This window comes from Lutra lutra, chromosome 11 (genome assembly GCF_902655055.1).
Source record: "Lutra lutra chromosome 11, mLutLut1.2, whole genome shotgun sequence".
Classification (NCBI taxonomy): domain Eukaryota; kingdom Metazoa; phylum Chordata; class Mammalia; order Carnivora; family Mustelidae; genus Lutra; species Lutra lutra.
Genome location: NC_062288.1, coordinates 16,449,801 through 16,475,163, shown reverse-complemented (window position 1 = coordinate 16,475,163; position 25,363 = coordinate 16,449,801). Strand labels below are relative to the sequence as shown.

The following is a 25,363-nucleotide window of genomic DNA, read 5'->3' as shown; positions in this document are numbered from 1 at the left end:
CCCCAATTCCTACAGGGGAAGAAAATACAGTTTTGAGAAACAGCGGAACCCCGGCTCCTTTTCTCTGTGAGTTGTTTGAAGAGGCAAACTTGGAGAGGGCTGTCCCTGGTGCAGCCAGCTGGAACCTGCTGCATCTGTCCCAGCAAGTACCAAGTCACAACGCTGTGGGCATTGCCCTGATGTTCCCCAGGGCATGTCCTTTAAGTAGGGGTGAGGAGAATGTAAGAGGCTCTCTGTGAAGCTCTTTGGCCCCCTCCGAGAGGGCCCCTGGGAGCCAGTCTTTAGTGGTTCTACTTGGGATGCGGCAGCAGTGAAGGAATCATCAGCAGGTTCTATCAACTGGCCTCTGTCTTCAGGCCCTGCCTTACCACTCAATCTGTTACCCTGTACTTGACATTGATTCGCCCTGCCAGGTTTCTCAACCTCCGAGCTCCCGGCCCTGGGGCTAGATAATTCTTTATTGGCTCCTGTGCATTATGGGAAGTTTAGTAGCATCTCTGACCTCCTCCTACTAGATGCCGGTGGTGGCTTAATCCCCACCCATTATGACAATCAAAAATGTCTCCAGATATTGCCAAGGGTCTCCCCTGCTGTTCTCCCCTATGGCTTCAGTTACCACCTAGATGCCGATGGCTTCCCAAACCAGCCCTCTAGCCCTGCTGCTTTCTGGAAGTGCTTATCCAACTCTCCCTGGGGTGTTTCCATCTGTGTATCCCACAGGCATCTCCGAGTCAACCAGTCCTAAACTGCTTTGTCTTCTTTCCTCATTCAGGACTGAGCTCCCACTGGCCCAAACCCAAAAGCTCTTCCTCCATCGGTACAGTCCCCATCTCTGCTCCACCCTCTCCTGCTGCCACCGTCTCAGTGCAGATGTCACTGTCCCTCATCTGGATAATAACAGCATCTCCCTCCTCCTTCTCCCTGTCCATTCTCCACACTCACACCTGACAGATCGTCGTAAGGCTTAAGCCTGATGGTGCCCCTCCCTGGCTTTCAAGGCCCTGAGTCATCTGGCTCCAGATGACTCTCCTTAAAAGTGCTACACCCACTTTCCCTTGTCCCCATGTCCTTCACCCAGGCATGTTCTCTCCCCCTTTCATCTGGCCCGCTTCTTCATTCATGAAACACACATCAACTGAAAAGGTGCTATACGTTTGGAAAGCAGGAGTCCTTCTTGTTTTTAAGTAGCTTCTTTTTTCTTGATTCTATATGGTACATCCTAATATTACAAAACATAAACCATAAACCCAATTAATTTACCTACCTCTAGGGTTGCGGTGTTGTCAGGTGATGGGTGAGGGTAACACTGTCGCTTCAAGTGTGGCCTCAAGTGTGTCGCTTTAAGTGTGTCCCTGAGTCCTATGCCCAAGGGCAAGGGCTTGTCCTCTAGTCCCCTGGCTCTATACTAGGACTGGGGGCTTGAAAATGGTCATGATGAATGATTGATATCATTTCTTCAGGAAGGGACCCTCTTTCAATTTCTAATTTGGAGGAATTTGTTTTGACAAACGGGCAAGCTGTGGGGGCACAGCAAGTGCAGGAGCATGGCCTTGCCGACCTTGAACTTGAATTGGTCTCCTAGCATTTGGTCGCCTGCTGCACGCTTCACTTAGTGGAGAAACATACTCCTTCTCACCGTCCAGCTCCCCCCTCCCCCCTTTAAAACGCGGATGCCCTTCAGGATGCTAGTGGCACCGCTGCCACTGCATTTCCTGTTGGCAGCAGAGAGCAAGTGAAAACAGAAGCCGCAGCGGGCAGCGGCCCAGGCAGAAATAGCTCCCGCGATTCACCCGAGCCTTCCCAGGCCCCGGTCCCGGCTCCCGCACCTCGCGCGCCCTCGTCCCGACCGCCGTGGAGGCGGCGGCGGGAGGCAGCGGGCTCGCCGAGACCGTACTCCCGCACCCCGCGGAAGGCTGCGCGGCGCCCGCGCGGTTCAGCGCCCCCTGCGGTCGGCGCGGGCTCTCGGCGGGGCAGCGATCGCGGCGGTCGGCGATGTCAGGGCGCGCTCGGCTCGGCGTGGCCCGGGAGGCCCTGGGCGCCTGGCTGCTGGGCGGCCTCTGCTTCTGGGCGCTGGGCGGCCTCTGCGGCCTGGGGGCGGCGGCGCCGGGGGCGGGGGTCGGGGGCGCCCCGGGGACTCCGCGCCCATGCCAGGCGCCGCAGCAGTGGGAGGGCCGCCAGGTTCTGTACCGGCAGAGCAGCGGGCGCAACAGCCGCGCCCTGCTCTCCTACGACGGGCTCAACCAGCGCGTGCGGGTGCTGGACGAGCGAAAGGCGCTGATCCCCTGCAAGAGGTACGCGGGCCGCGGGGTGGGCGGCCCGGCCGGCTTGGCGGGGCGAGGTCGCGGGGGCGACGTGGGGCCGCCCGCAATCCAACTGCTGGCGGCGCCTCCCCGTTACCGAAGAGAAACGTCGCGGGGAGGGTGGCCGGGGGCAGCCCGGTCGGGGGCTGGGTGGAGGGCTGGGCCCCCTGCACGCTGAGATCCTCAGCGGGGTGATGGCCGGTGAAGAAGGAACTCGGCAGGGGCGGGACCGCATCCCGGAGACCCCCGGGCCCAGGTTCGCCAGGGTCCAGTCCGCACGCTGCTGAGTCAGGCCCTCGGCGCTGGGAGCCCCCTTCATCCATGGGCATCTCATCTACACCATCTCATCTCTTCCAGGAACCATCTGCGCGGAGGCACGCAGAATGTATATATTTTAAGAATTCTTGTTGCATTTTTAAATAGGACAACACTGCGAAAGGTGTGGGGAATCAAGGAAAATATCGCCCACAAACTCATCACCCTGTTACAACTATTGACATTTTGGTCTACTTCCTTAAAGTTTTTAAAGCAAGTGTGACATATTGTGATCAAAAAACATCATCTTTGTTTATATACCCCATCTCTTATGCGTTCTTAATCGCCATCTTATTGGTTGGCCCCCAACCTATTTTTAATAGCTACACAACTATGCCATTTTCTTAAACCACTTGTCTCACAATTCACCTTTCCACATCTGCTACGAGAAAGGATGACCTCTTTCTGAGACCTGGTTTTTATTTCGGGATCACCACCTGTCAGCTGCACTGCTTTCCTGTGGACATTCCTACGTGTGCTCCTCTGGGGGTTATGCCTCCCTCTCTGGGTGACATTTGTGTGATTGGGACGTGCCCTGTGATGTCCATGGTTTAAGGGTCCGGTGAGCAGTAAGACCAGGGGCAAATTTTGATGTCATTTCACCTAAAAGCGTTTGTTGGAGTGTTAGGCATCTTGAAGAAAGTACTGAAGGGACAGAACCTTTCAAAGCAGTGTATTTGAGAATGGAAGCTAATGCATTTCCAAGAGTAAAATGTGTGTGCGGAGGAGGGCTGGAGCAGCCAAGTCATCATGGCTGCCTGGGAGGCTCTCTAAGGCCTCTAAAGAGCATTATGGTTCTGCCTCAAAGGACAGAGTAAGAACAGTAAACAACAACCAGTGTTTGAGCACTTACTATATACTGGGCATAGAGCTGACTAATTTCCACATATTACATGAAAATTTCACAACAGCATGACAGTGGAGGTTTTATGATCTCTGTTTCACAGAGAATCTGAAGTCCGGGGATATTCAACATTTTTTTTTCCCAGACCACACAGCTGGGACTTGAAGCTGGGTGGCTTCTGACACCTGTGCAGTTAACCATGCTCTCACGCATTCATCATGCATTTTTTTCACGGCAAGCACTTTGTGTAAACAGAGCGGGTCTTGGGCCGCAGGGAGGTCACAGTCTGAGGGTGGAGTCACATGAAGGAAAATTCCCACCCAGCGAGATGAAGGGTATGCTGAGTGTGACAAGAACATTTCACACAGGCAGCTAACCCAGGCTTCCTGGAGGCACTGAAGCAGGAGCTAGTCCCCAAGCCTTGCTCCAGTGACTGGAGGAGGGAAGGCTGCTCAGGGGGGATTCGGATCCATCACAGGACATCCTGGAGCACACAGGGCTGGGTGTATTCCAAGACCTGCAGACCAGTTGCTGTTAGGACTGAAGCATAGAGGACATGGAGAGGTTGGGCTCCACTGAAGGATTTTCAAACAGTGAAAGGTTATGAATGGATTACAGTATGGTTGTGAATAAAAGACCAAGAGACATGACCTGGGAGACGTGTGGAGGTCCAGGAGAAGGATGGGTAGTGACCATGGTCATGGTGAGAAGCGGACTCGGTTAGTGCATAAATCGAACACATTGATGGTGGAGGTGAGGGGAGGGAAGGGTCAAGGAGAGGCCCCCATTTTTGGCTTCTGGTGGCATGGAATGTTTAGTGACGCAGTTCACTGAGATAGAGTTGGTTTTTTGCACTTCTGATTGTGGGTAAACTGCTAATCTTTCTGTGCACTGGTGTGAAGGCTGGTGCCGGGGTGGATTGATGACCGGCCATGGACTGCAATGGCTCTGAGCCCACGGCTGAAGCGGAGGAGTATGGCCAGGAGAAGTGCAAGGGTCCATCCCCCAGAGGTCCTATTCTCACAGTGTAAGAGGTAAAGTGTTAGAGACGGACAAATCCGAGTCTGAGTGCAGAATCTTAGTGTGGGTCTTAGGATAAATTGCTGAAGCTTTAGTTTCCTCATTTACAACATGAAAATGCTAATAGTGTGTGATGGGTTGGATGGCAGTGGGGATTCAGTGAGTTCAAGTATGTAAAGCACATAGTGCAGGGTCTGATGCCTCGAATGTGCTCAGCGAATGGCTGCAGTTGTCCCCATGGCCACCACCGTCCTCACCATCCTGGTGAACTTACTGTGGCCCAGAGACTTGCTGCCAGCCAGTCTGTGGGCTCAGAAACTAGACTGGGCAGGGCACTCGGGGCCCTGCCTTTGGGAGCTGACTCGGAGGAAGCAGGCTTAACAGCTAAAGTGTGTATTTCAGCGAGTCCTGGGGCTGGCATGGCAGCCAGGATTTTCAGATCCACAAGACCAGATCATCCTTTCCCTGTCGGCTAAACTATGCGGGCAGCCAAATTATAATCAGGAGGTGGTGAGCAAAGAGTTGGAGCAAAGTCACTGAATCCAATGATTGCTTGCTCGAGGCCAGGCAGTATGCTCAAAGTTGAGCTTTCCATCATGAGTAAGACAGGCTAGCCCGGGGGAATGGGGTGAGATTCAGTGATGCGCTCATTTTTCACCAGAAAGATGCCTTGTTGCTGGTTCTGTTACCCCAACCCTGTGGGTCCAGACTCCCTCCACTCTGCACCAAGGCTTGGTGAGTAGGTTCAAGCTGTCTTAGCAACCCTTCTTCATCTATGACTCTGCAATCAATTCGTATAGTCTTTATATATGTGCATTATGTCTTTGGTGGGGTCACAGCCAAGTCTTGCTGGCCTAGAACTTTTTTGTCCCCATGTGGTTGGTGATTTCTCATTTCTTTGTCCTGACCTATCAAGTGTTGATTTCACAGTTCAGATTCTAGAAGGCAGTTTTATTCCCCTTCTTCTCAGTTTCTTGGCAAGATGCTGTCTCACAGTCCCATCTCTGGCCCTCACTCAGAGGTAGAAAAGAATGTTTAGTGCATAAATGCATTTTTAAGCTCTTTAAATGTAGATTTGCTGGAACTAACGTGGAAACATTTTCAGGTATCAGCAGTCTGGCCAAAAAACCAGATGTTATTTGAAGAAAATATGGATGGGTTGTCTCTTCATATTTATTAGTAAGTTGAGAAGTAAGTTTTAGAATTGGATCAACTTCTTACGATTTTTATTTTGCATCCAGATTGTTATGGAAAATCCCACTGATAGTTACTGTGGAATGACTAGGACTTTCCAGGCTCTCTTTTCCCTGAGATGATGGAAAAGATTAAACAATTTTACAAGCTTCAGATAAGACAGCCTTAGCAGAGAATGGGGAATATTAGTAATTGATACTATTTTGTTTTCTGGTTCCAACTATCTTTCCTGACTCCTTGAGTAAACTCACAAGTATTACATTTGGAAGACTGAGGAAAAGCAAAAAAAATATTTTCATATTCTTGCGAACATGTTGAACTTTGTGGGAGAAACAATACTGAATGAATTTTGAGAGGCCACCAGTAATTTCTTGCTCCCACTTACAAAATGGTGGCTTGGGGGTTGGAATTAATGGTGCTACTGACATAGAGAAGGTGCATGGGGACATTAGGGATAATATCTTAGAAGACTGATCAATTCCCAGTCCTACATGTTCGGGGATTTGGGGGGGTAAAAGGTGAAAAGAAAAAATGGGCTTTAAATGGCATGACAGGTGGTTTCTCAGTTCAAATTCTGACCAGATCATGTCTGTCTCAGTTTTCTGTGGGCATTCTATTTCTTGGAGAACAGAATATCATTTCTATTCTGCATTTTTGGAGAAAGCCACCGAGTGTAATGGCGAGAGCACAGACATGCAGTGAGTGAGTCATCAGACGTCACACATGGCTTCTAGTCCCGGCTTCACCACAGCAAGATTCTAACTTCTCAGCCTATCCGGTTTTTATCTTTGGATTTAATTTTAATGATCTACCCTGTTTATACTAAATAGCCTTTAAGCCTTCTTCCTTAAAGATGAAATGATACCACGGATGTGTTCATTGTTTCTCCCATTTCTACCATGAGGTAATGAACTTAACATGGATTCTACGTTTTTTTTCTCAGCATGTGCCTTTGTGTAGATAAAATCAAAATGCTTTTTCTGCCTTCTCCTTTTCATCTAAACTTCTGCTCCTGGGCAGAGAAACGAGGGGCCACCTTTAAGCTCTCTGGCTGCAGACTCAGAAGGCTCTGGTCTGTGGGGGGGTGGGGCAGTGGGGGAATATTCCAGGGCATGGATAGCATTGCTTACCTAGTTCCTGCACCTATCTGCTGTGGAAGATTAATTCCAACGGCTGTTATCACACTAGGCAACTTCAACCATCATTGTGTTTGAAGAGCAGGATAAGGGTGTTTTCCCCTCCAAATGTAGAGTTTTATTTTGCTGTGAAGCTATCGGACTCTTACAGAAAGTCAGGACCCAGCCGTCGCCCATCCCATCGCCCCCCTCCGAATCATTGGAGGGAGAGTTGCCAACTTGATATCCCCGCCGTCCCCAGAGATGTGGGCGTGCATTTCTTGCAAAGAGGGCTATTCCCTGGCACGAGAGCAACAGGGCCACAAAAACCCGGAAATTAACAACATGGATTCATTTCTACCATCTGAAACTCGGGTATCTTTCAAGTTCTGCCAGTTGTTCATTTATGTTCTCTATAGCGAAAGGACCCAGTTTACATTCAAGCACTGCGTTTAGGTGTCCTGACTTTTCCGTGTTTTTCTGGCTGAAACGGTTCCTCCGTCTTCCTTGCATTTGGATACTTTGGATGATTACAAACCAGTGATTTGGTAGAATGTGCCTTGATCTGGGTTTGTTTAACGTCTCCTTACGATGAGATTCTGGTTATTCACCTGTGGTAGGAATACCACAGAGGTAGTACTCTGTTCCTGCTACATTGCGATGTCCACCGTCATCACCTGGGTAACTAACTGACGGCTGCAAGGTTTTTTTGGTGTGAAGTGACACTTTTTAACTCTGTAATGAATGCGTATTTTGTAGGGAGGTGTTTTGGTTTTTTTTTTTTTTTCCCTTAGAGAGGGAGGGAGAGAATCTTAAGCAGGCTCCATGCCTAGTGGGTCGCCTGACTTGGGGCTCAACCCCAGGACCCTGAGATCATGACCTGAGCTGAAATCAAGAGTCAGGTGCTCAACTGACTGAGCTACCCAGGTGGCTCCCCTGTAGGGAGATATTTTATTTTTTATTATTTTTAGAAGATTTTATTTTTCTTTATTGGACAGCAATAGAGAGAGTGAGAGAAATCACAAGCACAGGGAGCAGCAGAGGGAGAGGGAGAAGCAGACTCCTCACTGAGCAGGGAGCCTGATACAGGACTCGATCCCAGGACCCCAAGTTCATGACCTGAGCTGAAGGTGAACATTTAACTGACTGAGCCACCCAGGCTCCCTGGTAGAGAGATCTTTTAAAACCATGTACACATCCCAGTTTTCATGACACTCAGTTTATTCATTTATTTATATCAGCAAGGACTCAAGGATTCTCACTGTATTGCATTTGTTCTATTTGTTTTGATGTTCACACTGTCCCAGATCTGGCCAGTGGGGACATCTTAAAGTTGGCTCTTATGTTCTTTAAACATGTATCTCTTATTCTCTGAGCACTTCAATGCTTTTTGCCGCAGTAAGATGTTCCAAAATCATCTATACTCTCTCTGCTAGAGTCTCAGAATGAACCATTTCTGAACCTGGAGCTCTGGTTACTTTTACTGGAGACTAATATTTGGAAGCCAAGATCTCTGCTCTAGTTGTGCTCATGGCTACTAGTGGTGTGACTCCCAGATCCTCTCAGTGGACAAAACAAGGGTATGACATAGGTTTGAACACACACACACACAGAGTTACTTACTCATATGCATACACACAAATTTACGTTTGCATACATTGCTAAGCTTCTAATTCTGATCCATATACATATTTACACCAGAAACTCCAATTCCATTCCACCTGCACAGGGTTCATTTTAGGAGGTCTCTTCTCAGAGAAAACTGGCTCCATTATTGGTTGCCATAGATAACCAGCTCTGCATCACTGTGATGTGCCCTCCCTACATGGGTGGTCCCCTCTCCCCACTTGGGCTCCGTGCCCTGGGCTAATAGACCATGCAGATGCCTACCTTGCGTGGCCCTATCTAGTGATTTTAGATTACACTGTTGAGTGAGAGGAAAGGGCAGATCAGGTTATGTTTTTTTGTATGTTTTTCTTCTTTTGGATTTCTCAGGGTTATATCGTTGTAAATCCTCAGAATCCATCTATGTGGCTGGGGGAGGTAAATTAGTATGAACTGCTCAACAAATTATTTATTTATTTATAAGATTTTATTTATTTATTTGAGAGAGTGTGCATACACAAGAGATCACAGGCAAGGGGAAGGGGCAGAAGGAGAGGGAGAAGCAGACTCCCTGCTGAGCAGGGAGCATGATGTGGGGCTCATCCCAGGACCCCGAGTTCATGACCTGAGCCAAAAGCAGATGCTTAACCCACTGAGCCACCCAGGCACCCCGCCACAAATTTATTTAATCACAACCCTGTTTTGCGTGGACTGGGCTTACATTTTAAGAAATCACAACTTTCAGAATTTTAGGAGAATGTCTCCTTTTTGCCTTTACTCCCTCCCCTTGATCTCTGATGGCTAGAGCCAGCATTTTCTTTTATTATTAGCTCAGGAAGTCTGACTGCTGGTGGCCTTTTGATCCCCGAAAGTGAATCATGCTGATTTGCAAAATTGAGTTTTTCTTCAAGAAAGAGATTTTCTTGGAAGCCCATAAAGTTTGCTTTGAGTCTTAATTTGGTGGGTCTGTTGACCCTGGATTTCACAGGGTTGATGCTGGGATGCCGAGGAGAAGCAGGCGGTGGGGAGGCTTAGTGCCAAGGAAGACAAGCCCCACAGAGTAATAGGACTGGTGGGGTGTAAGACTAACTTATAACTAGAAGCCAGAGGTGGTCGCCAAACTGCTCTGAAAACATCTTTACTTCTCTCTGTCAACCTTGAGCTGTTTCTCCCCGATTCTGCCCTCGAAGATGGCGGTCAGGGGCAGAGTGCCCAAAGATCTGAAAATATTCCACCAATTAGTGGTTTGTTTTTCCTGGAATAAATGTGATAGTGTTATATTTCCCCAATTCCAGTAAAAGTCTTCTATTTTCCCCTTCATAATTTCTTTTATTTTACACATCTTTAAAGAAAAAATTCCTCTCTTGATCCCACCAGCTGAAACCCCATTCTTCCCATCGACTTAGAGCAAATCTCACGTGAAGTCCAGTCTCCGAAGCCCACGCTCTCTCAAACCCTCTCCAGTCGATCCTTGAGTATCACAACTCCGCAGGGCCTGTCTGCTCAAGAACGATATGCTTCCCATCGTAACCGAAGGATCCTTTATCACTCCTCATTTTCCTGGGCTCACTTCCTCCATTTTGGTATCTTCACAGACCACCTTCTTCTGCTGTCCCTCCTTCCATCCGACTCCCTTTGCTTCTCAGTCCCCTTTGCTCTTACCACTCTTCTTGCGACCATCAGTGGTAGGATGTCCCAGGGCTCGGGCTGGCCATGCCTTTACTGTTCTCTTACAACCCTCAATTGGTGCCCTCAGCCCAGCACGGCTTTACCCAAAACTAATGCCTGCCCTGCAAACGCACAAACCAACAAACATCGTTCTTCTTGCAGGTTTCTGAGGTTCAGCTAATAGCAATTCCAGTTGCTCAGGATCAGCCCTTAGAGTCATCCTTGAGTTCTTCTCCCACTTCCCACAGGTAGTCTATAAGCAAATCCTGTCGACTCTCGTTCTGATATAGGCCCAGCATCTGACCCCATGTTCACTGTCATCGTGAAGACCCAAACCCTCATGGTTCTTGCTTGGGCTTCTTGTGCTAACCTCCTAACGGGTCCTCCTCCTTCCCTCTCTACCCCTTTGGTCTGTTCTCAACATAGCAGCTTGAAGGATTCCGCTAGAAATATATCATGTCACTCATCTGCTCAAAACCCTCTAATGCCTTTCTGTCTGTCGAGTGACTCTTCTTACCAGGGCCCAGCCACCCTGATGGTTCTGCTGCCATCTCGTCCCCATATCTTGTCCCTGAGCATGCAACAGCCCCTCATCGCCAGCCCCCTCCGGTCCCCAGCTCAGCAAGCTTCCCCCTGTTGGCATTTGGGTTGTTGTTTCCTGTGCATAGAAAGCCTTCTCCCTAAAAAGCTGCATGGCCCCCTCCCAAATTAGACTGTCTCTCCAGCCAGCATTCTTATATACCACACCACACCGCTTAACGTCTTTAAGACACCGACCACAATCGGACATACCATTTAGTGCCTTTTTTTTTTTAAAGATTATTTATTTATTTATTTGTCAGTGAGAGCAGGAGCACAGAGAGCTGCAGGCAGAACAGGCAGAGGGAGAAGCAGGCTCCTTGCTGAGCAGAGAGCCCCATGTGGGACTCAATCCCAGGACCCTGGGATCATGACCTGAGCTGATGGCAGACACCCAATGGACTGAGCCACCCAGGCGTCCCTCATCTCCTCTGCCTCGCCTTGCCTGAAGCAAGATTCCACCATGAGGAATTTTTATCTGGTTGTTGCTGTTATCTAGAACACCACAGAAATAGATTTTTTTTGAATAGTTGAAGAGGAAATGAGTAATAATGGTGACCTCTACTCATTGTAGAAGGATACCCAACGGCAGGTATGCACAGAGAAAGAAAATAAAAATTATCTGTCACTGCTCCACCATTATGGCTACTCGTAATGTCTTCTGAATATCCTAGGTGATTTTTTAAAAAGATTTTTTTATTCCTCTGAGAGAGATACAGTGAGGTGGGGAGGAGCAGAGGGGCAGGGAGACTCTCCGCTGAGCATGGAGCCTGACACAGGGTTCGATCCCATGACCCTGAGATCATGACCTGAGCTGAAACCAAGAGTCGGATGCTCAGCCTCTGCTCCACTGCAGACGCCCCTGTCCTAGGTAATTTTGAGACACACAGCATGAATACTGAAGCACACACTGTTTCACAATGGGCTTTTGTTCACTTAACAATATACCGTGCAAGCTTATCCATACTGACTAGTCCACTGCTATTATCTTCCAACTCCGGGCTTCTCCTTATTCAGGTCTCAGCTCACCATCCCCTCAGAGGGGCCTTCTGTGACCCTCCCTACCAGCCACTCCCCACCACATCTTGTTCTCTTTTCCTCCGGACACGATCCCTGGGTAACATCGTCTGGTCAGTGAGTGTGTCTGGTATTTATTGTCTGTCTCGCCTCCATGAGGGAGAGAATATTACCGGTTTGATTTATCACCCAAACCCCAGCACCTCGAAGGGCTTGGTACATCATAAGACTCAATAAATATGTGCTGAGTGAATAAATACCATTTTCATGGCTTTTGGACTACTAGCATTGTAGATGTTTGTGGTGGAAAATCTACATAACACAGAAGAGCAACATAAAGAGAGTAAAATTGTCTCATTGTCCTGCTATATGGGACTAAGAACTCTGATATATGTACCTATGTACCTATGGATTTCTTTCCCTATTCCTGTGTATTTCCTGTGATTTTAAAATTAAAATGGAAACATGCTCTGCATTTTTTTAATTTAACTAAATATTGTGCACATTTCTCATGCCACTAAGTACCATGCCACCATTAACAGAACCATTTCTCATGACTGTGTGGTGTTCTAGCTAATGGGTAGAACATAGCTTCTTTAAGCAGTTCCTTATTATGGGATAGTCGTATTCATTTCCTGTCTATTTCCCACTAGTATAGACTACTACACTCATAGCCTTGTATTTGTGTGCAATTAGATGCATACCACTTTTTAACGTATTTTGGATACATTGCTATATAAGAAAATGATAAAAGAGGGATTTGCACATTTTTAGGTTGTGACAACTTTGCCCTTCGGGAAGGTTGCTCCAAAGGCAGACATTTCAGCTGGCAGAATGTGATTGTTTGTGTTTCCCACACTCACGCCTATATGGAGTCTAATGATTTTTGGTCATTTCTAATATGATAAAGAAGAAATGGTAGGGCAAAATGGCGTGCCTGTGGTGAAGTCACACCCCCTTGTGATTCTCTCTCTCTTGTGACTGTCTCTAATCCTCCCCAGGTAAGTCCCCTATGGGCCATTGGTTTAAAAAAGATACTCCATCAAGTTCAGTAAATATTTTTCTGACCTATTTTGTAAAGAATTTCTTCTAATCAGGTTGGTTTTTAAGTAGTCTTTTACAAGTCTGCTTGATTTGACTCAATAACATTTTATTGAAGATTTGTTTTTAATCCATAGCCACAATTTAGCTTGTTCTTTACTTTTTATTTTTCTGCTTTCCATATTTTAATGTAGAAAAGATTTGTAAAATTATAAAAGAATTGGCAAGTCTTCAGTATGTCTCTATCCTCTCCAGACTTGAGGTTGGAAGAAATTAATTCTTGAAACCATTAGGACCTAACTCCTTTTGAAGAAGAAACTCTTTGATTTCTTTTAAGGATCAAAGATCTAAGATCTCACTAGGCCACTGTAAGGATATTTTCCTCTGGCTATTGATGATCCACTTAACTTTCTGCTTCATTCTGCGTTAGTTGGGTTATTTATATTTTCCTAGAAGATCTTCCATTTCATCAGGATTATATTTATCATCATAATAAGTTTGTACATGATATTCTCTGAACTCTGAAACAACTTCAGACCTTATCTACTAATATCCTTTTTTTTATTCCAGTTTTCTTTTTCCTCATGATTACATTTTTAACAATCAGTCTGTGAATTTATGGAATGTTTTATGGTTTATTAAGTATTTATATTCTACATTATATATCTTCTTTGCCAAGAATGGTTTCTGATATGATATGGCTCTGCCTACCCATATTTTGAAAAGCTTTTAGGCAGGCTTATAGTGGCGACCCCCTAAGAAGGCATACCATGACCTCCAGAAATGGATCCCCCAGGTTCCTTTCATCCACAAGCTACTCCCCTGCTCTTCCCTCATCAAACACTATCTTCAGTGTTTCCCTTGCTCCTCAGTCCCAGTTTTAGAAAATTTCCCCCAGTATGGCACTGGAAGTTTCCCGACTACTAATGTTTCCTTCAGAAGCAGTGCCTCTTTGAACAGAGAGGCCGTGTGAAGAATCAGACCCCCAGCAGGGTGCCTCAGTGGCCCTCAGACCCTCCAAAGGGTCCTAAGAGAAGCTCTTGGACAGATGGCCCCTAAACAGAAGGCAGCTGCCTTTGGACAAAAAGGCTGTGATGCTCCTTCATGGAAGGAGCCTTTAGTTGTGGCTAAAGTTAGACAGACTGGGAAAGTTCCAGAGTGTGAATTGTGCCAATGAGTGAGAGCCATCAGTCTGCCCTAGAAGAGGCACCAAGTAACTCCTCCAAGCTCCCCTGAGTCTGTTTAGTCTGTTGGAACAAATACCAGAGACTAGGTAGCTGGTAAGCAACAGTTCATTGCTCACAGTTCTGGAAGTTGGAAGTCTGAGAGCAGGGTGCCCGCCTGGTTGGGAAGGGCTCTCTTCTGGTCATAGACTTCTCATTGTATCTTCACATGGAGAGGCCAGCTAGCTCTCCAGGGCCTCTTGAATAAGGACACTAATCCTGTTCACAAAGGCTCCATCCTCAGGACTTAATCACCCCAGAGACCCCACTCGTAATGCCTTCACCTTGGGCATTATTTGATTTTGATTCATGTTTCAGTCAGCTAGAAAATGTATTCAATTAATTTTCTTCAGAGAGGGTATGGCTGTGGTGGTACAGCTCCAGAGATTTTGATAAAGATTTTATTCACTTATTTATTAGAGAGAGAAAGAGTGTGCACGTACGAGCACAAGTGGGGTGGGGGGGTGTGGTGCAGAGCCAGAGGAAGACCAGCAGACTCCTGGCTGAGCAGGGAGCCTGATGCGGGGCTCAATCCCAGGATGCTGGGATCATGATCTGGGCTGAAGGCAGACGCTTAATCAACTGAGCCACCCAGGCATCCCTAGAGTTACCTAGAGTTCTGGAATCATAACTTTTAATCCGCTGCTTCTGTTTCTTATTTGTTTTTTGTTTGTTTTCCATATCAAGAGCATTCTGTGCTTCCTCCACTGCATTTTCTACTTTGATAATCATGTTTTTCGTTAGAGAGCTATCTTTGTAGTCATGCGTTATTCTTTGTTTCCTAAATTCCGTGTTTTCTCAAATCCCAGTGAAAGTAAAAAATAAGATTTCTATTTTAGACTTATTAACTGTTAGCTGCAAGGGCATCTGTGTTTATATTTACACACAGTGGCAACTGATATGTTTCTCCTGAGAAGCGGGGTACTGGCTGGACGGACCTGACTAACCTCGCACCTTCCCAGACTCCTTACCACCCTGTGATATGTAGTTCTAGAAACCACTGCATACCAGGGCAACATGGGTATCCCGGTACTAATAAGGCTCTTCTTTTCGGTGGTGAGAAGAAAACAGCTTGAACTGTTGTCTCATTAGACGTTTTTTATTATCTTCCATCAGATGAAAGAGTATCTGTCTGCACGTTGCCAGTTTTTATCCTGAAACATTCTTGGAAAAAAGAAATCTCTTCAGTTTCTTGAGCAGCCTTTTCCTCTTTTGAACTAGAATCCAAGTGGTGGAAGCCCATCACCTTACAGCTCCTTAAATTGCACACGTAATTATTCTTTGATTTTACTTTTCCTAGGGCTGCGTTCTCAAGTAACTTAATTTTCCTTTTGTTATATGTGGTTGTGTCAGCCTGCACAATGAGTTTCTGTCTGACACAACAATTTTGAAATAGTGTTTTGCTTTTAAGTCTCATAATTACTGTCGGGTGTAACTCAATCTTGGTGTGGGCTAGAATGGCAAGCGGCTACCGCTCAGTTCTTCCTGCTAAGAGTAAGATTGCTGGCTTGCATTGCTGCTCTGTTATATCGCATCAGAAACAAATCCAAAGTTTGTCCAATTTCTTCCCTAAAAGCCAGAGTCCTTTTAGTGATCACAATATTATATTTGTCCACTCCCTTTTCTGCAATTTAAGATGTCCTGGATGGCCAACCAGTTATAGGTGGATGGGAAGAATCACTCCTTCCCCTTGTCGAAGGAGGGGAAGGAGCATGGTGTTGGTGAGTTAGAGCGAGTCTGGGAGGTGTTCCGACCTGGAGTCCAATCCTGGCACATTATGTACAATGTAGTTATGCTCTCAGCCTCATAGTTTCTCCTCTGTTTAAAAAAGGAGGGAAGGAGGGTGCCTGGGTGACTCAGTGGGTTAAAGCCTATGCCTTTGGCTTGGGTCATGACCTCAGGGTCCTGGGATCGAGACCCACATCGGGCTCTCTACGCAGCAGGGAGCCTGCTTCCTCCTCTCTCTCTGCCTGACTCTCTGCCTACTTGTGATCTCTGTCTGTCAAAAAAAAAAAAAAAAAAGGAAAGAAAGCTAATAATGAGTCAGGCAGCGGAATTTGCCAGTTGGTAGCCCCTGCCTCAGACTGTTTCTTTTTTTCCCCCCTTGACTGCTTTGGTTCAAGACAGAAAAACAGTTGCCTCCTGGCTACACAGGCAGTAGCTGTTTGGGTTTATCTTCACCCAGGCCAGGCTCTGATATTGTGGGTTCTGGGCTTAGCCAAGTCCTTGGGCCCTGCTCATTCTGGAATGAAAGGCTCTCAGAGAGTTGTTTAAAAGCATCCGCTAGATCAGAGCTATAAAGCAGTGGATTTTCCTTATTTAGGGCGCTTTCAGCTGCTCATGTCAGAAAATCTGACTAACAGAGGCCAAAACTATAAGGATGTTTGTAGTTTGCCTCAGAATGCTGGTGATGTGTGTTCCTAGGTCTGATTCAACAATATCATCAAGGCTCCTGCCATCATCTCCTCTGCCATTCTCAGAGAAAGTTGGCTCACAGTTGCAAGACGGCAGGCTGACTCGTTGCCTCATGGTCTCCAAGTGGCCGTCCCCACTCCAAGCATTATTTCCTTGTGTTCAAAGACAGGAAATGAAGGACGGAGAGCGGGACAGGGAGTCCGTTTTTTGGAAAGAGGAGAAATCTCCAGCAGATCTCCTCTTCCAACAGACTTCCTTTTAGATCTCCAAGGCCAGAACCAGCTATACCCCCACTACCAAGGGAAATGAAGGAAGTGAGTCAATGAGAATACTTCCTCAACCTGTGTGTTGAGAGGCAGGCAAGAGAGAAAGGGAGAGATGCCTGTGGGTCTGCTCCAGAGGGGTCCACTATAGGACCCAGGACCATTCTCTCCTTCATCCTTTCATTCTGCTGGATGAACCAGCCCTTCTTTGGTACATCACCGATCGTATCTTCTGTGCGCAGGTGAAACGCGTAGTTTCCTCATCAGACATTAACTGGTGATCGTAAACGTAACCACTGGCAGGCTTGTCTACAAAGCTACAGTCCCTTATATTTGTATAACAACTTTATATCTGCTGTATCAAATCATCTTCATAATAATGCTTGGAGCTTCAAAATTCTAGTTTCTCTTTACATATGAGAAATAGGGAGATGCTTAACTGGCTGAGCCATCCAGGCACCCTAGATTCTGATTTTTAAGAAAAAAAGAAACTTTAAAATTCACATTTGGGGGACAGTTGAATCTGGACCAGATATTAGGTGGTAGCATTAGGGAATGAATTTTCTTTTTTTTAAAGATTTTATTTATTTATTTGACAGAGAGAAATCACAAGTAGGCAGAGAGGCAGTCAGAGAGAGAGAGAGAGAGAGAGAGAGAGAGAGAGAGAGAGAGAAGAAACCAGGCTCCCTGCTGAGCAGAGAGCTCAATGCAGGGGCTCGATCCCAGGACCCTGAGATCATGACCTGAGCCGAAGGCAGAGGCTTTAACTGCTGAGCCACCCAGGCGTCCTTCTTTTTTTTTTTTTTTTAAATAAAGATTTTTATTTATTTAGTTGACAGAAAGAGATCATAAGTAGGCACAGAGGCAGGCAGAGAGGAGGGGGGAAGCAGGCTCCCTGCTGAGCAGAGAGCCCAATGCAGGGCTCAATCCCAGGACCCTGAGATCATGACCAGAGGCTTAACCCACTGAGCCACCCAAACACCCTGGGAATGAATTTTCATTTCTTAAGTATGATAGTAGTAGTGTTGTGGGGAGGCAGAAAGTATTTTTTTTTTCAAATATTTAGAAACTAGATAAAGCAAATATAGCAAAATGTCAACATTATGGTATTTAAGTGGTAGGTACAAAGGTGATATTTGGGCTAGTCCTTTAATTTCTGCATTTTAAAAATATTTCATAGTAAATTAAGAAAACTGATTCCATAAATCTCTGTTTTTTTACCTAGAAGGATATCAAGGACAAATTGTTGAACTTAAAACAATAGGTTATAAAACATAATTCACTCATTTTTGTAAAGCGTGTCTAGTACACATAATGAAAAATCGATATGATATTTGCACAGTATGTTCATAGCAGCATTACTCAAAATAGCCAAAAGGTGGCAACAACCCAGGGTCTATACACAGATGAAGAGATAAGCAAAATGTGGCCTATACATTCAGTGAAATATTAGCCTTTCAAAGGAAGGACATTCTGACATACACTGCGGCATGGATGAGCCTTGAGGACATGATGCTGAGTGAAATAAGCCAGTAGGACAACTATTGCATGATTCCCCTTATATATAGAGGCACCGAGAGAGTCAAGTTCACAGGGAGAGAAAGTAGAATGGTGGTTACTAGGAGCTGGGGCAGGGAGAAATGGGGAGGTGCTTAGTGGGCAGAGTTTCAGTTTTGCAAAATGAAAAGAATTCTGGAGATTGTTTGTACAACAATACAAATATACTTAACGCTATTGAACTACACACTTGAACATGGTTAAGATGGCAAATTTTATGTTATGTGTGTTTTGCCACAATTTAAAGAAATTTAAATAAAAATACCCATATATGTTTAGACACAGGTGTACAGAGTTGTTACTTCTGTAAGTGTGAGTTTCTGGGCAATTTTTTACTCATTTTCCATTTCTGTACTGTTGGAATTTTTTTTTTTTTCTGTTGAACATGAATCAGCTGTACAAAGCCCAGAAGATACAAAACTTCTACAGGTTTTCAGTGTTTGAGAAAACATGAGGATCATGGAGCCTAATTTTCAGGACAGTGGATTTTCAGGAACAACAGAGATGATCAGTGCAGCCTGGACATTTTGTCCAAAGCAACTGGAATCCTTGGTCCTGTGAGGAGCGAGGCAAAATGGGGGCACTGGGCACGTCTGCACTGAGGCTGGTGTGGAGAGCTCAGCCTGCTGACCCTTTGGCCGGGCCTGGCCGGCCTGACCTTGCTCGCAGCTGAGGCCTGGCAGGGCCCTCCCGGGATCTGTGCTTTGCTTGGGGTCTGGCCAGTGAGGAGGAGTTTGCCGGCTCTTGTTGACCCGGGCCTGACCTGCCCGCCTTGTCCTCCAGGCCCTTTCCAGCACCTCACCTTGCCTGCACCCCAGGGGTGTGATTTGTGACTCCTATCCTCCCAGCTTCCTCCACTTCGGAGCCAGGCTTTGATCTTGCTTCCCGGGATCGAGTTTCGGTTGAAGACGGTCAGTCCAGTCCTTCGGGTCTACGGGTTATTACCCGCACAGCATCCCAGGCAGATGATTCATTTCAACCCTGGCTGATCTCTGTGTTTTGACCTAATGACTCTATCGGGCTTCACACCCTGTATCCTCTTGGCAATGGAGAAACTTACCTCTTAACTAGGAATTATGCTCACATCAACACCCAAGTCACAACAGCATCATCAAAATCTTCTGTGTCCCAAAACTCTGTACAGAGCGGCACGAGCATTGATATCCATATGCGATTTCGAAAAACAACCAGTTATATGGTTGTATTTGGTTTCCCATTAAATGAATATTTTTGTTTTACCTAAGGCACTGTCAACATAACCTCAATATCAGATGATAGCCTCTTGCGAAAAAATTAAATATTTTGAAAACAGCCAAGTACTGAGTACACTGGAACAAACACCTGTGTTCAGACCACCCAGAATGGACAAATGGTAACAGTTTGTGAGGTTCTTTCAAGTCTAGCATTCTCACTTTAAAATTAAACTTTCCCTCTGTGGATGGGCAGAGCTGGCCCCGGGACAGTAGTGAAGCTGGCAGTGTCCCTCTCCTGCGGCTCCATCCCCTCCCCGGCTGGGGGCTGACCGGGCGACCGTGGCCCTGGGATCCACGCAGGGCCGTGCGCTGTCTCTCCTTGGAAAGCTGTGCCGGCGGCTGTCCTCCGGGGCTCTAGGTGGAACAGCGGAGTCCTCCAATTAGAAATGAGCCCTCCTTCTGAGTCACACAAAAAGTTCCAGGCAGAAAAAAAGAGAGTTTATTACAAGAAAAGAAACTTCATAACTCTGCAGGGGGATCTCCAGACACTGGGCCTCTGGAGGAGAAATGTGTCCAGCAAGTGCTCCGCTGTTGGAATCCCAGCTTGCCAGTGCTTCTCCCGGCTTCCTTCTTGACTTTCGCTCAGTTCGTGTGTCGGAAACAGCCTCCCCCAGCCTCTGAGTTTACAGGGGACATGTCCAGCTGCATAAAGAGGCTGCTCTCAGACCCCTGGGGCTTGGGAAAGCATGAGAGGATGGTGCTGATAGTGAGAATAAAAAAAGAGAGCCCCCCCCAGGACACACGGTGTTTTGGGGGGCCCACTGTCCCTGAATGGCTCATGGAAATGGATTTGTGTACAGAGTTCCATATTTATGAATGGACAGCCCTCTAACATTGCGAGTAATATGTCTGTACTCTGTGCATGAATGTTAGACTGTTCTGCACGGGACTTCACCAGGCACCAGGCAAGAGCGACAGTCCAACCCAGCTCCTGCAAAGGGCCGCAGTTCGGTGGGAACCCTGCGTGCGTGTTTTTGTAAGAGGCTGGAGGTTGGCTCCACTTTCCTGGGAGAGCGTCGCAGCAAGGGACACTTCCTCTTCTGCAGTCACTCCCACTTCTAGAAGGCGTGGGTTTGACCCTCGTAAACCATTTCAAGTGTTTGCTGGGATGAAGCAGGATGGATAATGTATCTAAATATATAAAATGAAGTCATGTTCACATTTCCATACTGGATCGTAGAAAGCGGAAGTGTAACCCTGAGAGTGGTACTATTTTGACCATGTAGACAACGATAGCTTGTAATAGTTTTTCTGAGGAAAATACTTTCTAAGCTCGGACTTGGGATGGCGAACGTTTGCCCTGGAGGCAGATGGACGCTGTGGGGTGGAGACCGTCTCACATCATTTTTTTGGGGGAAGCCCTCCTCCACCCTCAGCTCTTCCGCCCTCGAGGGTTGTGAATTTCACTGTGTGAGGTCAGAGCCACAACCTCACTCTGCTGGACCAGCAGCTGTGGCCTGAGTTTTGGATTGACAAACACAGGGAAGCCCAACTTGTTGGCTTCCCCTGACACCAAGATGGCTTAGCCTTACGATCCACACAGGACTGGGGACAACGTGGTGTGCAGGGTGATGGGGGGGCATCTGCAGACTCCCCGCCCAGCCTGGGAGTCCGTCTGACTCGCCGCACACATGGGCTGTACACGTGGGCAGGAGAGGCGGGGCCTGGAGCAAACTGTGTGGGAAACCAGTCACTCTGGGGTTCCCTCGACTTCTGTCTGCATCCAGTCTCCTCCAGGTATGGGAGAGGCCCTCATTTTCCCGCAGCTATGCCTTACCAGAACCCATGACTCATGACTGAGAGTCGAGACAATGGGGCATAGGTGTGGGCTGACCTTAGCAGCTTCTGGGTGTGCTACCTTCAGTGCACCCCAAGGACTCCTGACTTAGTGCTCCAAGGAGAACTCGGCCCAGCCAAGGATCAAATCCTCCTGGGTCCCTGTGGCTAAAAGGTCACAGTTCAGCCATTAACCCAGGGCTTCCCCACGTTCCCCGCGTTTGTAAGCCTAAACACAGGATCTGGCGGGTAATAGGTACTCCGTGATTCAATATTCAATTTCGAGCTCTGAATTTTAATGATTTCATATTTAGGTTGTCAATGTGTTGAGTGCTCATAAATAAGGAAGTGATTGCCTAGCAAGCAGAACTGTTTTTTTCTACTTGTTCTAAGAGTAATTTGTATTGAAGGGCCTTTGGACCAAATGCTGATAAGAGGCATGATGACTGTAACACAGGGTCCTGATCCGTTCTCTCTGTATCTGTCTTTCAGATTATTTGAATATATTTTGCTCTATAAGGATGGAGTGATGTTTCAGATTGAACAAGCCACCAAGCAGTGCTCCAAGATCAGCCTGACGGAGCCCTGGGACCCTCTAGACATTCCTCAGAATGCCACGTTTGAGGACCAGTACTCCATAGGGGGGCCCCAGGAGCAGATCACTGTCCAGGAGTGGTCCGACAGAAAGTCCGCTAGATCGTGTAAGCCTTCATGAAATAGCCAAGTGCTGCATCTCAGGAAGCACGATGGGGAAAAGTTTAAGTCCATTAAGGAAGGGTAGTTAGGGCAATTTGTAAGTTTATGTAAATTGTTTAATGTCCCCACACCTGCTTTGAAGTCATTCCCTGCCTCCATCTGTGTACTCTGCTGCTTGTTTAGGTCCAGATTCTAAGCATCATATTTGAAACACCTCAGACTTCTAGCACTGCCTGTGCCTTTCTGCCCCCTTGGCTGTTACAGGCTTGTCCTCAGCCCTGACACTGAGTGGTCCTGAGAACTGTGACACGGAAGACATCTGTCTGAGGTCTACTTTAGAATCCTCATGTCACTTTCTAAAGTCACAGAGACCAGATCTACTCCCGTTATTCTGAGTGTCTGCTTTTGTTTATAGCCATGAAGCTCTTCTTCGCAGTGCTCTCCTACGCCTACCCCAAAATGGTTGCAAGAACACAGGCTTTATGGTGTTTGTGGGAAATAGTACAAAACAGTGTGCAAAGAGTACCCTTCTCCCCAAGTTTAGTATAGAGTTTATTTTTTTAAAGATTTTATTTATTTATTTGACAGAGAGAGACACAGTGAGAGAGGGAACACAAGCAGAGAAAGAGGGAGAAGCAGGCTTCCCACCGAGCAGAGAACCTGATTCGGGGCTCGATCCCAGGACCCTGGGATCATGACCTGAGCCAAAAGCAGATGCTTAACGACTGAGTCACCCAGGTGTTCCCTAGCATAGAGTTATCACATGACCTGACGGTTCTACTTCTGGGTATATACCCAGAAGAGTTGAAAGCAAGGACTCAGAAGGATGAGTGTGTACCCTTGTTTCTAGCAGCATCAATCTTTATAGCCAGATGGTAGAAACAACCCAGGTGTCCATCGGGAGATAAATGAATGCCCCAAATGTGGTGTACACAAACAATGAAATATTATTCAGCCACAGGCAATATTGGCCGAAACTTTAGGACATGATGCCAAGTGAAATAAGCCAGCCACTAAAGGACAACTACTATGAAATTCCACTTCTCTGAGGTCCCTAGAGCAGTCCCGTTTGTAGAGACAGAAAGTGATGGGGGTTGCCAGGGGCTGGGGGGAGGGGGAGTGAGTCTTAGAGGGCACCGAGTTTCCACTGGAGAAGACGACAAAGTTCCAGAGATGGATGGTGGCGATGGTTTTGCGTGAACATACTTAATGCCACTGAACTGTCCTTAAAAATAGTTAAAAGGGTGAATTGTATGTGTATTTTACTACAAGAGAAAAAATACAGGCATTTTGCCTATCTTCTATGTTAAAAAAAGTCCACTTCCCTTCCTCTGACAGATGAAACCTGGATCGGCATTTATACCGCCAAAGATTGTTATCCTGTCCAGGAAACCTTCACCAAAAATTACAGTGTGATATTGTCCACGCGGTTTTTCGACATACAACTGGGCATTAAAGACCCCTCCGTGTTCATCCCACCGAGCACCTGTCAGACGGCCTGGGCCGAGAGGATGAGCGAGGACTGCTCCTGGTAGGCCTGTGAGCGCCCAATAGCTCCAGAGGGATTGGAGGCTTTTGAGAAGCGAGAACCTTCACTGGAGAGAAATACCATAATTGTAGGAAGAGAAACATCAGTCTGGGGTTCTCTGTACATAGGATTTTGACTCCTCAAGCTATGTTTACAGAGCGCTGGTGCAGCCAGTGGGGGAGATGTGTTTTCCATGCTTGCAGGTGGATCTGGGCACGGGGGCAGACGTGGGCGAGGGGCGGTAGAGAACGGAAAAGACACCTGCCTTGGCAGGGAAGAGGGTTTCATTACTGGTGTGACCAAGAATTACTGGATTGCTGCCATGTGCCACGTGATAATAAAATGCAGAACCGGTTTGGTCCCTTTCATGATAAAGTTTTCCGTTTTCTCTAGAGAGTGGCCCCAATATTGCTGGCACCAGGTGGCAACGGCTCCCCCTGCCCAGCCTCCCACCCCCTTTGCCACTGCAAAGTAGTTCCTTAAAATCCCTTCCAGACTTAAGAGCTTTATGGTATGTCCCGATTGATGTAAATTTTGGGAGGAAATGAAAGGCTCCAATACAAAATAATTATTCCTCAAAGAGACATTTTAAATAAGAGGGTTTGGAAATCTTAATGTCTCTACCTGGGTAAGCGTGAGCCGTGTATGGGTCCTTTTCTCTATGCAAGACTATTGCTGTATGTGCCGAATCATCACATATTTGTCGGGGAACCTAGAAAGACAGTATTCTAAAAATAGCGCTGCACTAGGAGTCGGGAGACTATTGTCTTCAGAATCCAGGACTGGAATTCCTCCGTACTTGATCGCCTTTGATGCACTAACTGCACTATGCTTTCCCTCACCCGAGCCTTCTGGGGCAGTCTGGCAAGCTGTCTATGTGACTTCTACTCATCCTTCCCAGGTCAGCTCACACTTGACCTTCAGAGAGCGGTTCCCAGGCCCAGGCTGGGTGCACTCTGTAGCTTAAGCATGCTGTTCTCATCATATGTATTAGGATGTGTGCGAATTCCCTGCTTACTGGACGCTGTTGCCCACGAGCCTGGCCCTGAGCAACCTGAGTACGGGTACCACGTTCTGTTTACTTGTATATGTCCAGCGCCAAGGAAGTGCCTGGCACACACTCAGTGCCCTAACCGTTTGTAGAGTGAGAACGCCAGTCTCTCCGGTCGTTAGTTGCCTCATCTATCCAAGGGTTGGGTTTGCTGGTCTCTAGGGAGACTCCTAGTAATAAAATTTATTATTCTAGATTCTTCTACTGTTGTGTTTCATCTGGCTATAATCTGTTACTAGGAGAAATGTATGACATCTATATCGCGTGGAAAACAATCTGTATGACTCACAGTTTATTTCAATAAACACGTTTGATTGCATTTCAAAGTGTTCTTTGATATATTTACTTTTGTCATATAGATGGATAATCTTGGTTATTCTGGAGTTAAAGCTCCTCTCTGATTAATAAAGTGCTTCACATGGTCTAAGCCAAGTTCATTATCCTCTCTCAAAGGCTTGCTCTTCTGCTCAAAGCCCAGTTGCCTGGGTTAGAAGCCACAGAGGTGTTCTTAGCCCATTTCTCTCCTTCAGTCCCCACAGGCCATCAGTGTCCCGAGTCTGGTCAGAGTAGCCTCTGTCCATCCCCTCAGCCACCCTCCAGGTCCAGGCTCTTAACATCGCTGTCCTTTGCAAGATCTTCAGAGCCTCTGTCTTGCCCTGGTCTTTTCTCCTCGAGGCCATCCTCTGCTCAGTCAGTCCCAAGCCGGCGCTGAGCCCCTGTGATCCCCAGGGCCCATGCCTGTTCTTGGAGTCTCAGAGCAGAGGGAAGGACAGGCAGGGCCCACATCAAGAATGCACACGTGGGGACTTTTGCAGCTGCCTTTGAGGTGGTCCAGCTGGATTAAGCCTTTTTGACAGTATTTGGCTGTGTCCTATCTCCACCCACGGGATGGCCCTCCATCCT

The 25,363-nt window shown here is 47.0% G+C and overlaps 1 protein-coding gene across 1 annotated transcript; it reads left to right on the top strand.

Annotated features, from left to right (window-relative positions):
• The first annotated feature begins 1,724 nt into the window (after positions 1-1,724).
• On the top strand, positions 1,725-24,779 carry EPDR1 (ependymin related 1). The gene is made up of 3 exons (XM_047695651.1): positions 1,725-2,291; positions 21,678-21,886; positions 23,220-24,779. The coding sequence occupies exons 1-3, from the start codon at positions 1,993-1,995 to the stop codon at positions 23,414-23,416; spliced, it is 705 nt and encodes a 234-aa protein (XP_047551607.1). The 5' UTR covers positions 1,725-1,992; the 3' UTR covers positions 23,417-24,779.
• Positions 24,780-25,363: the final 584 nt, after the last annotated feature.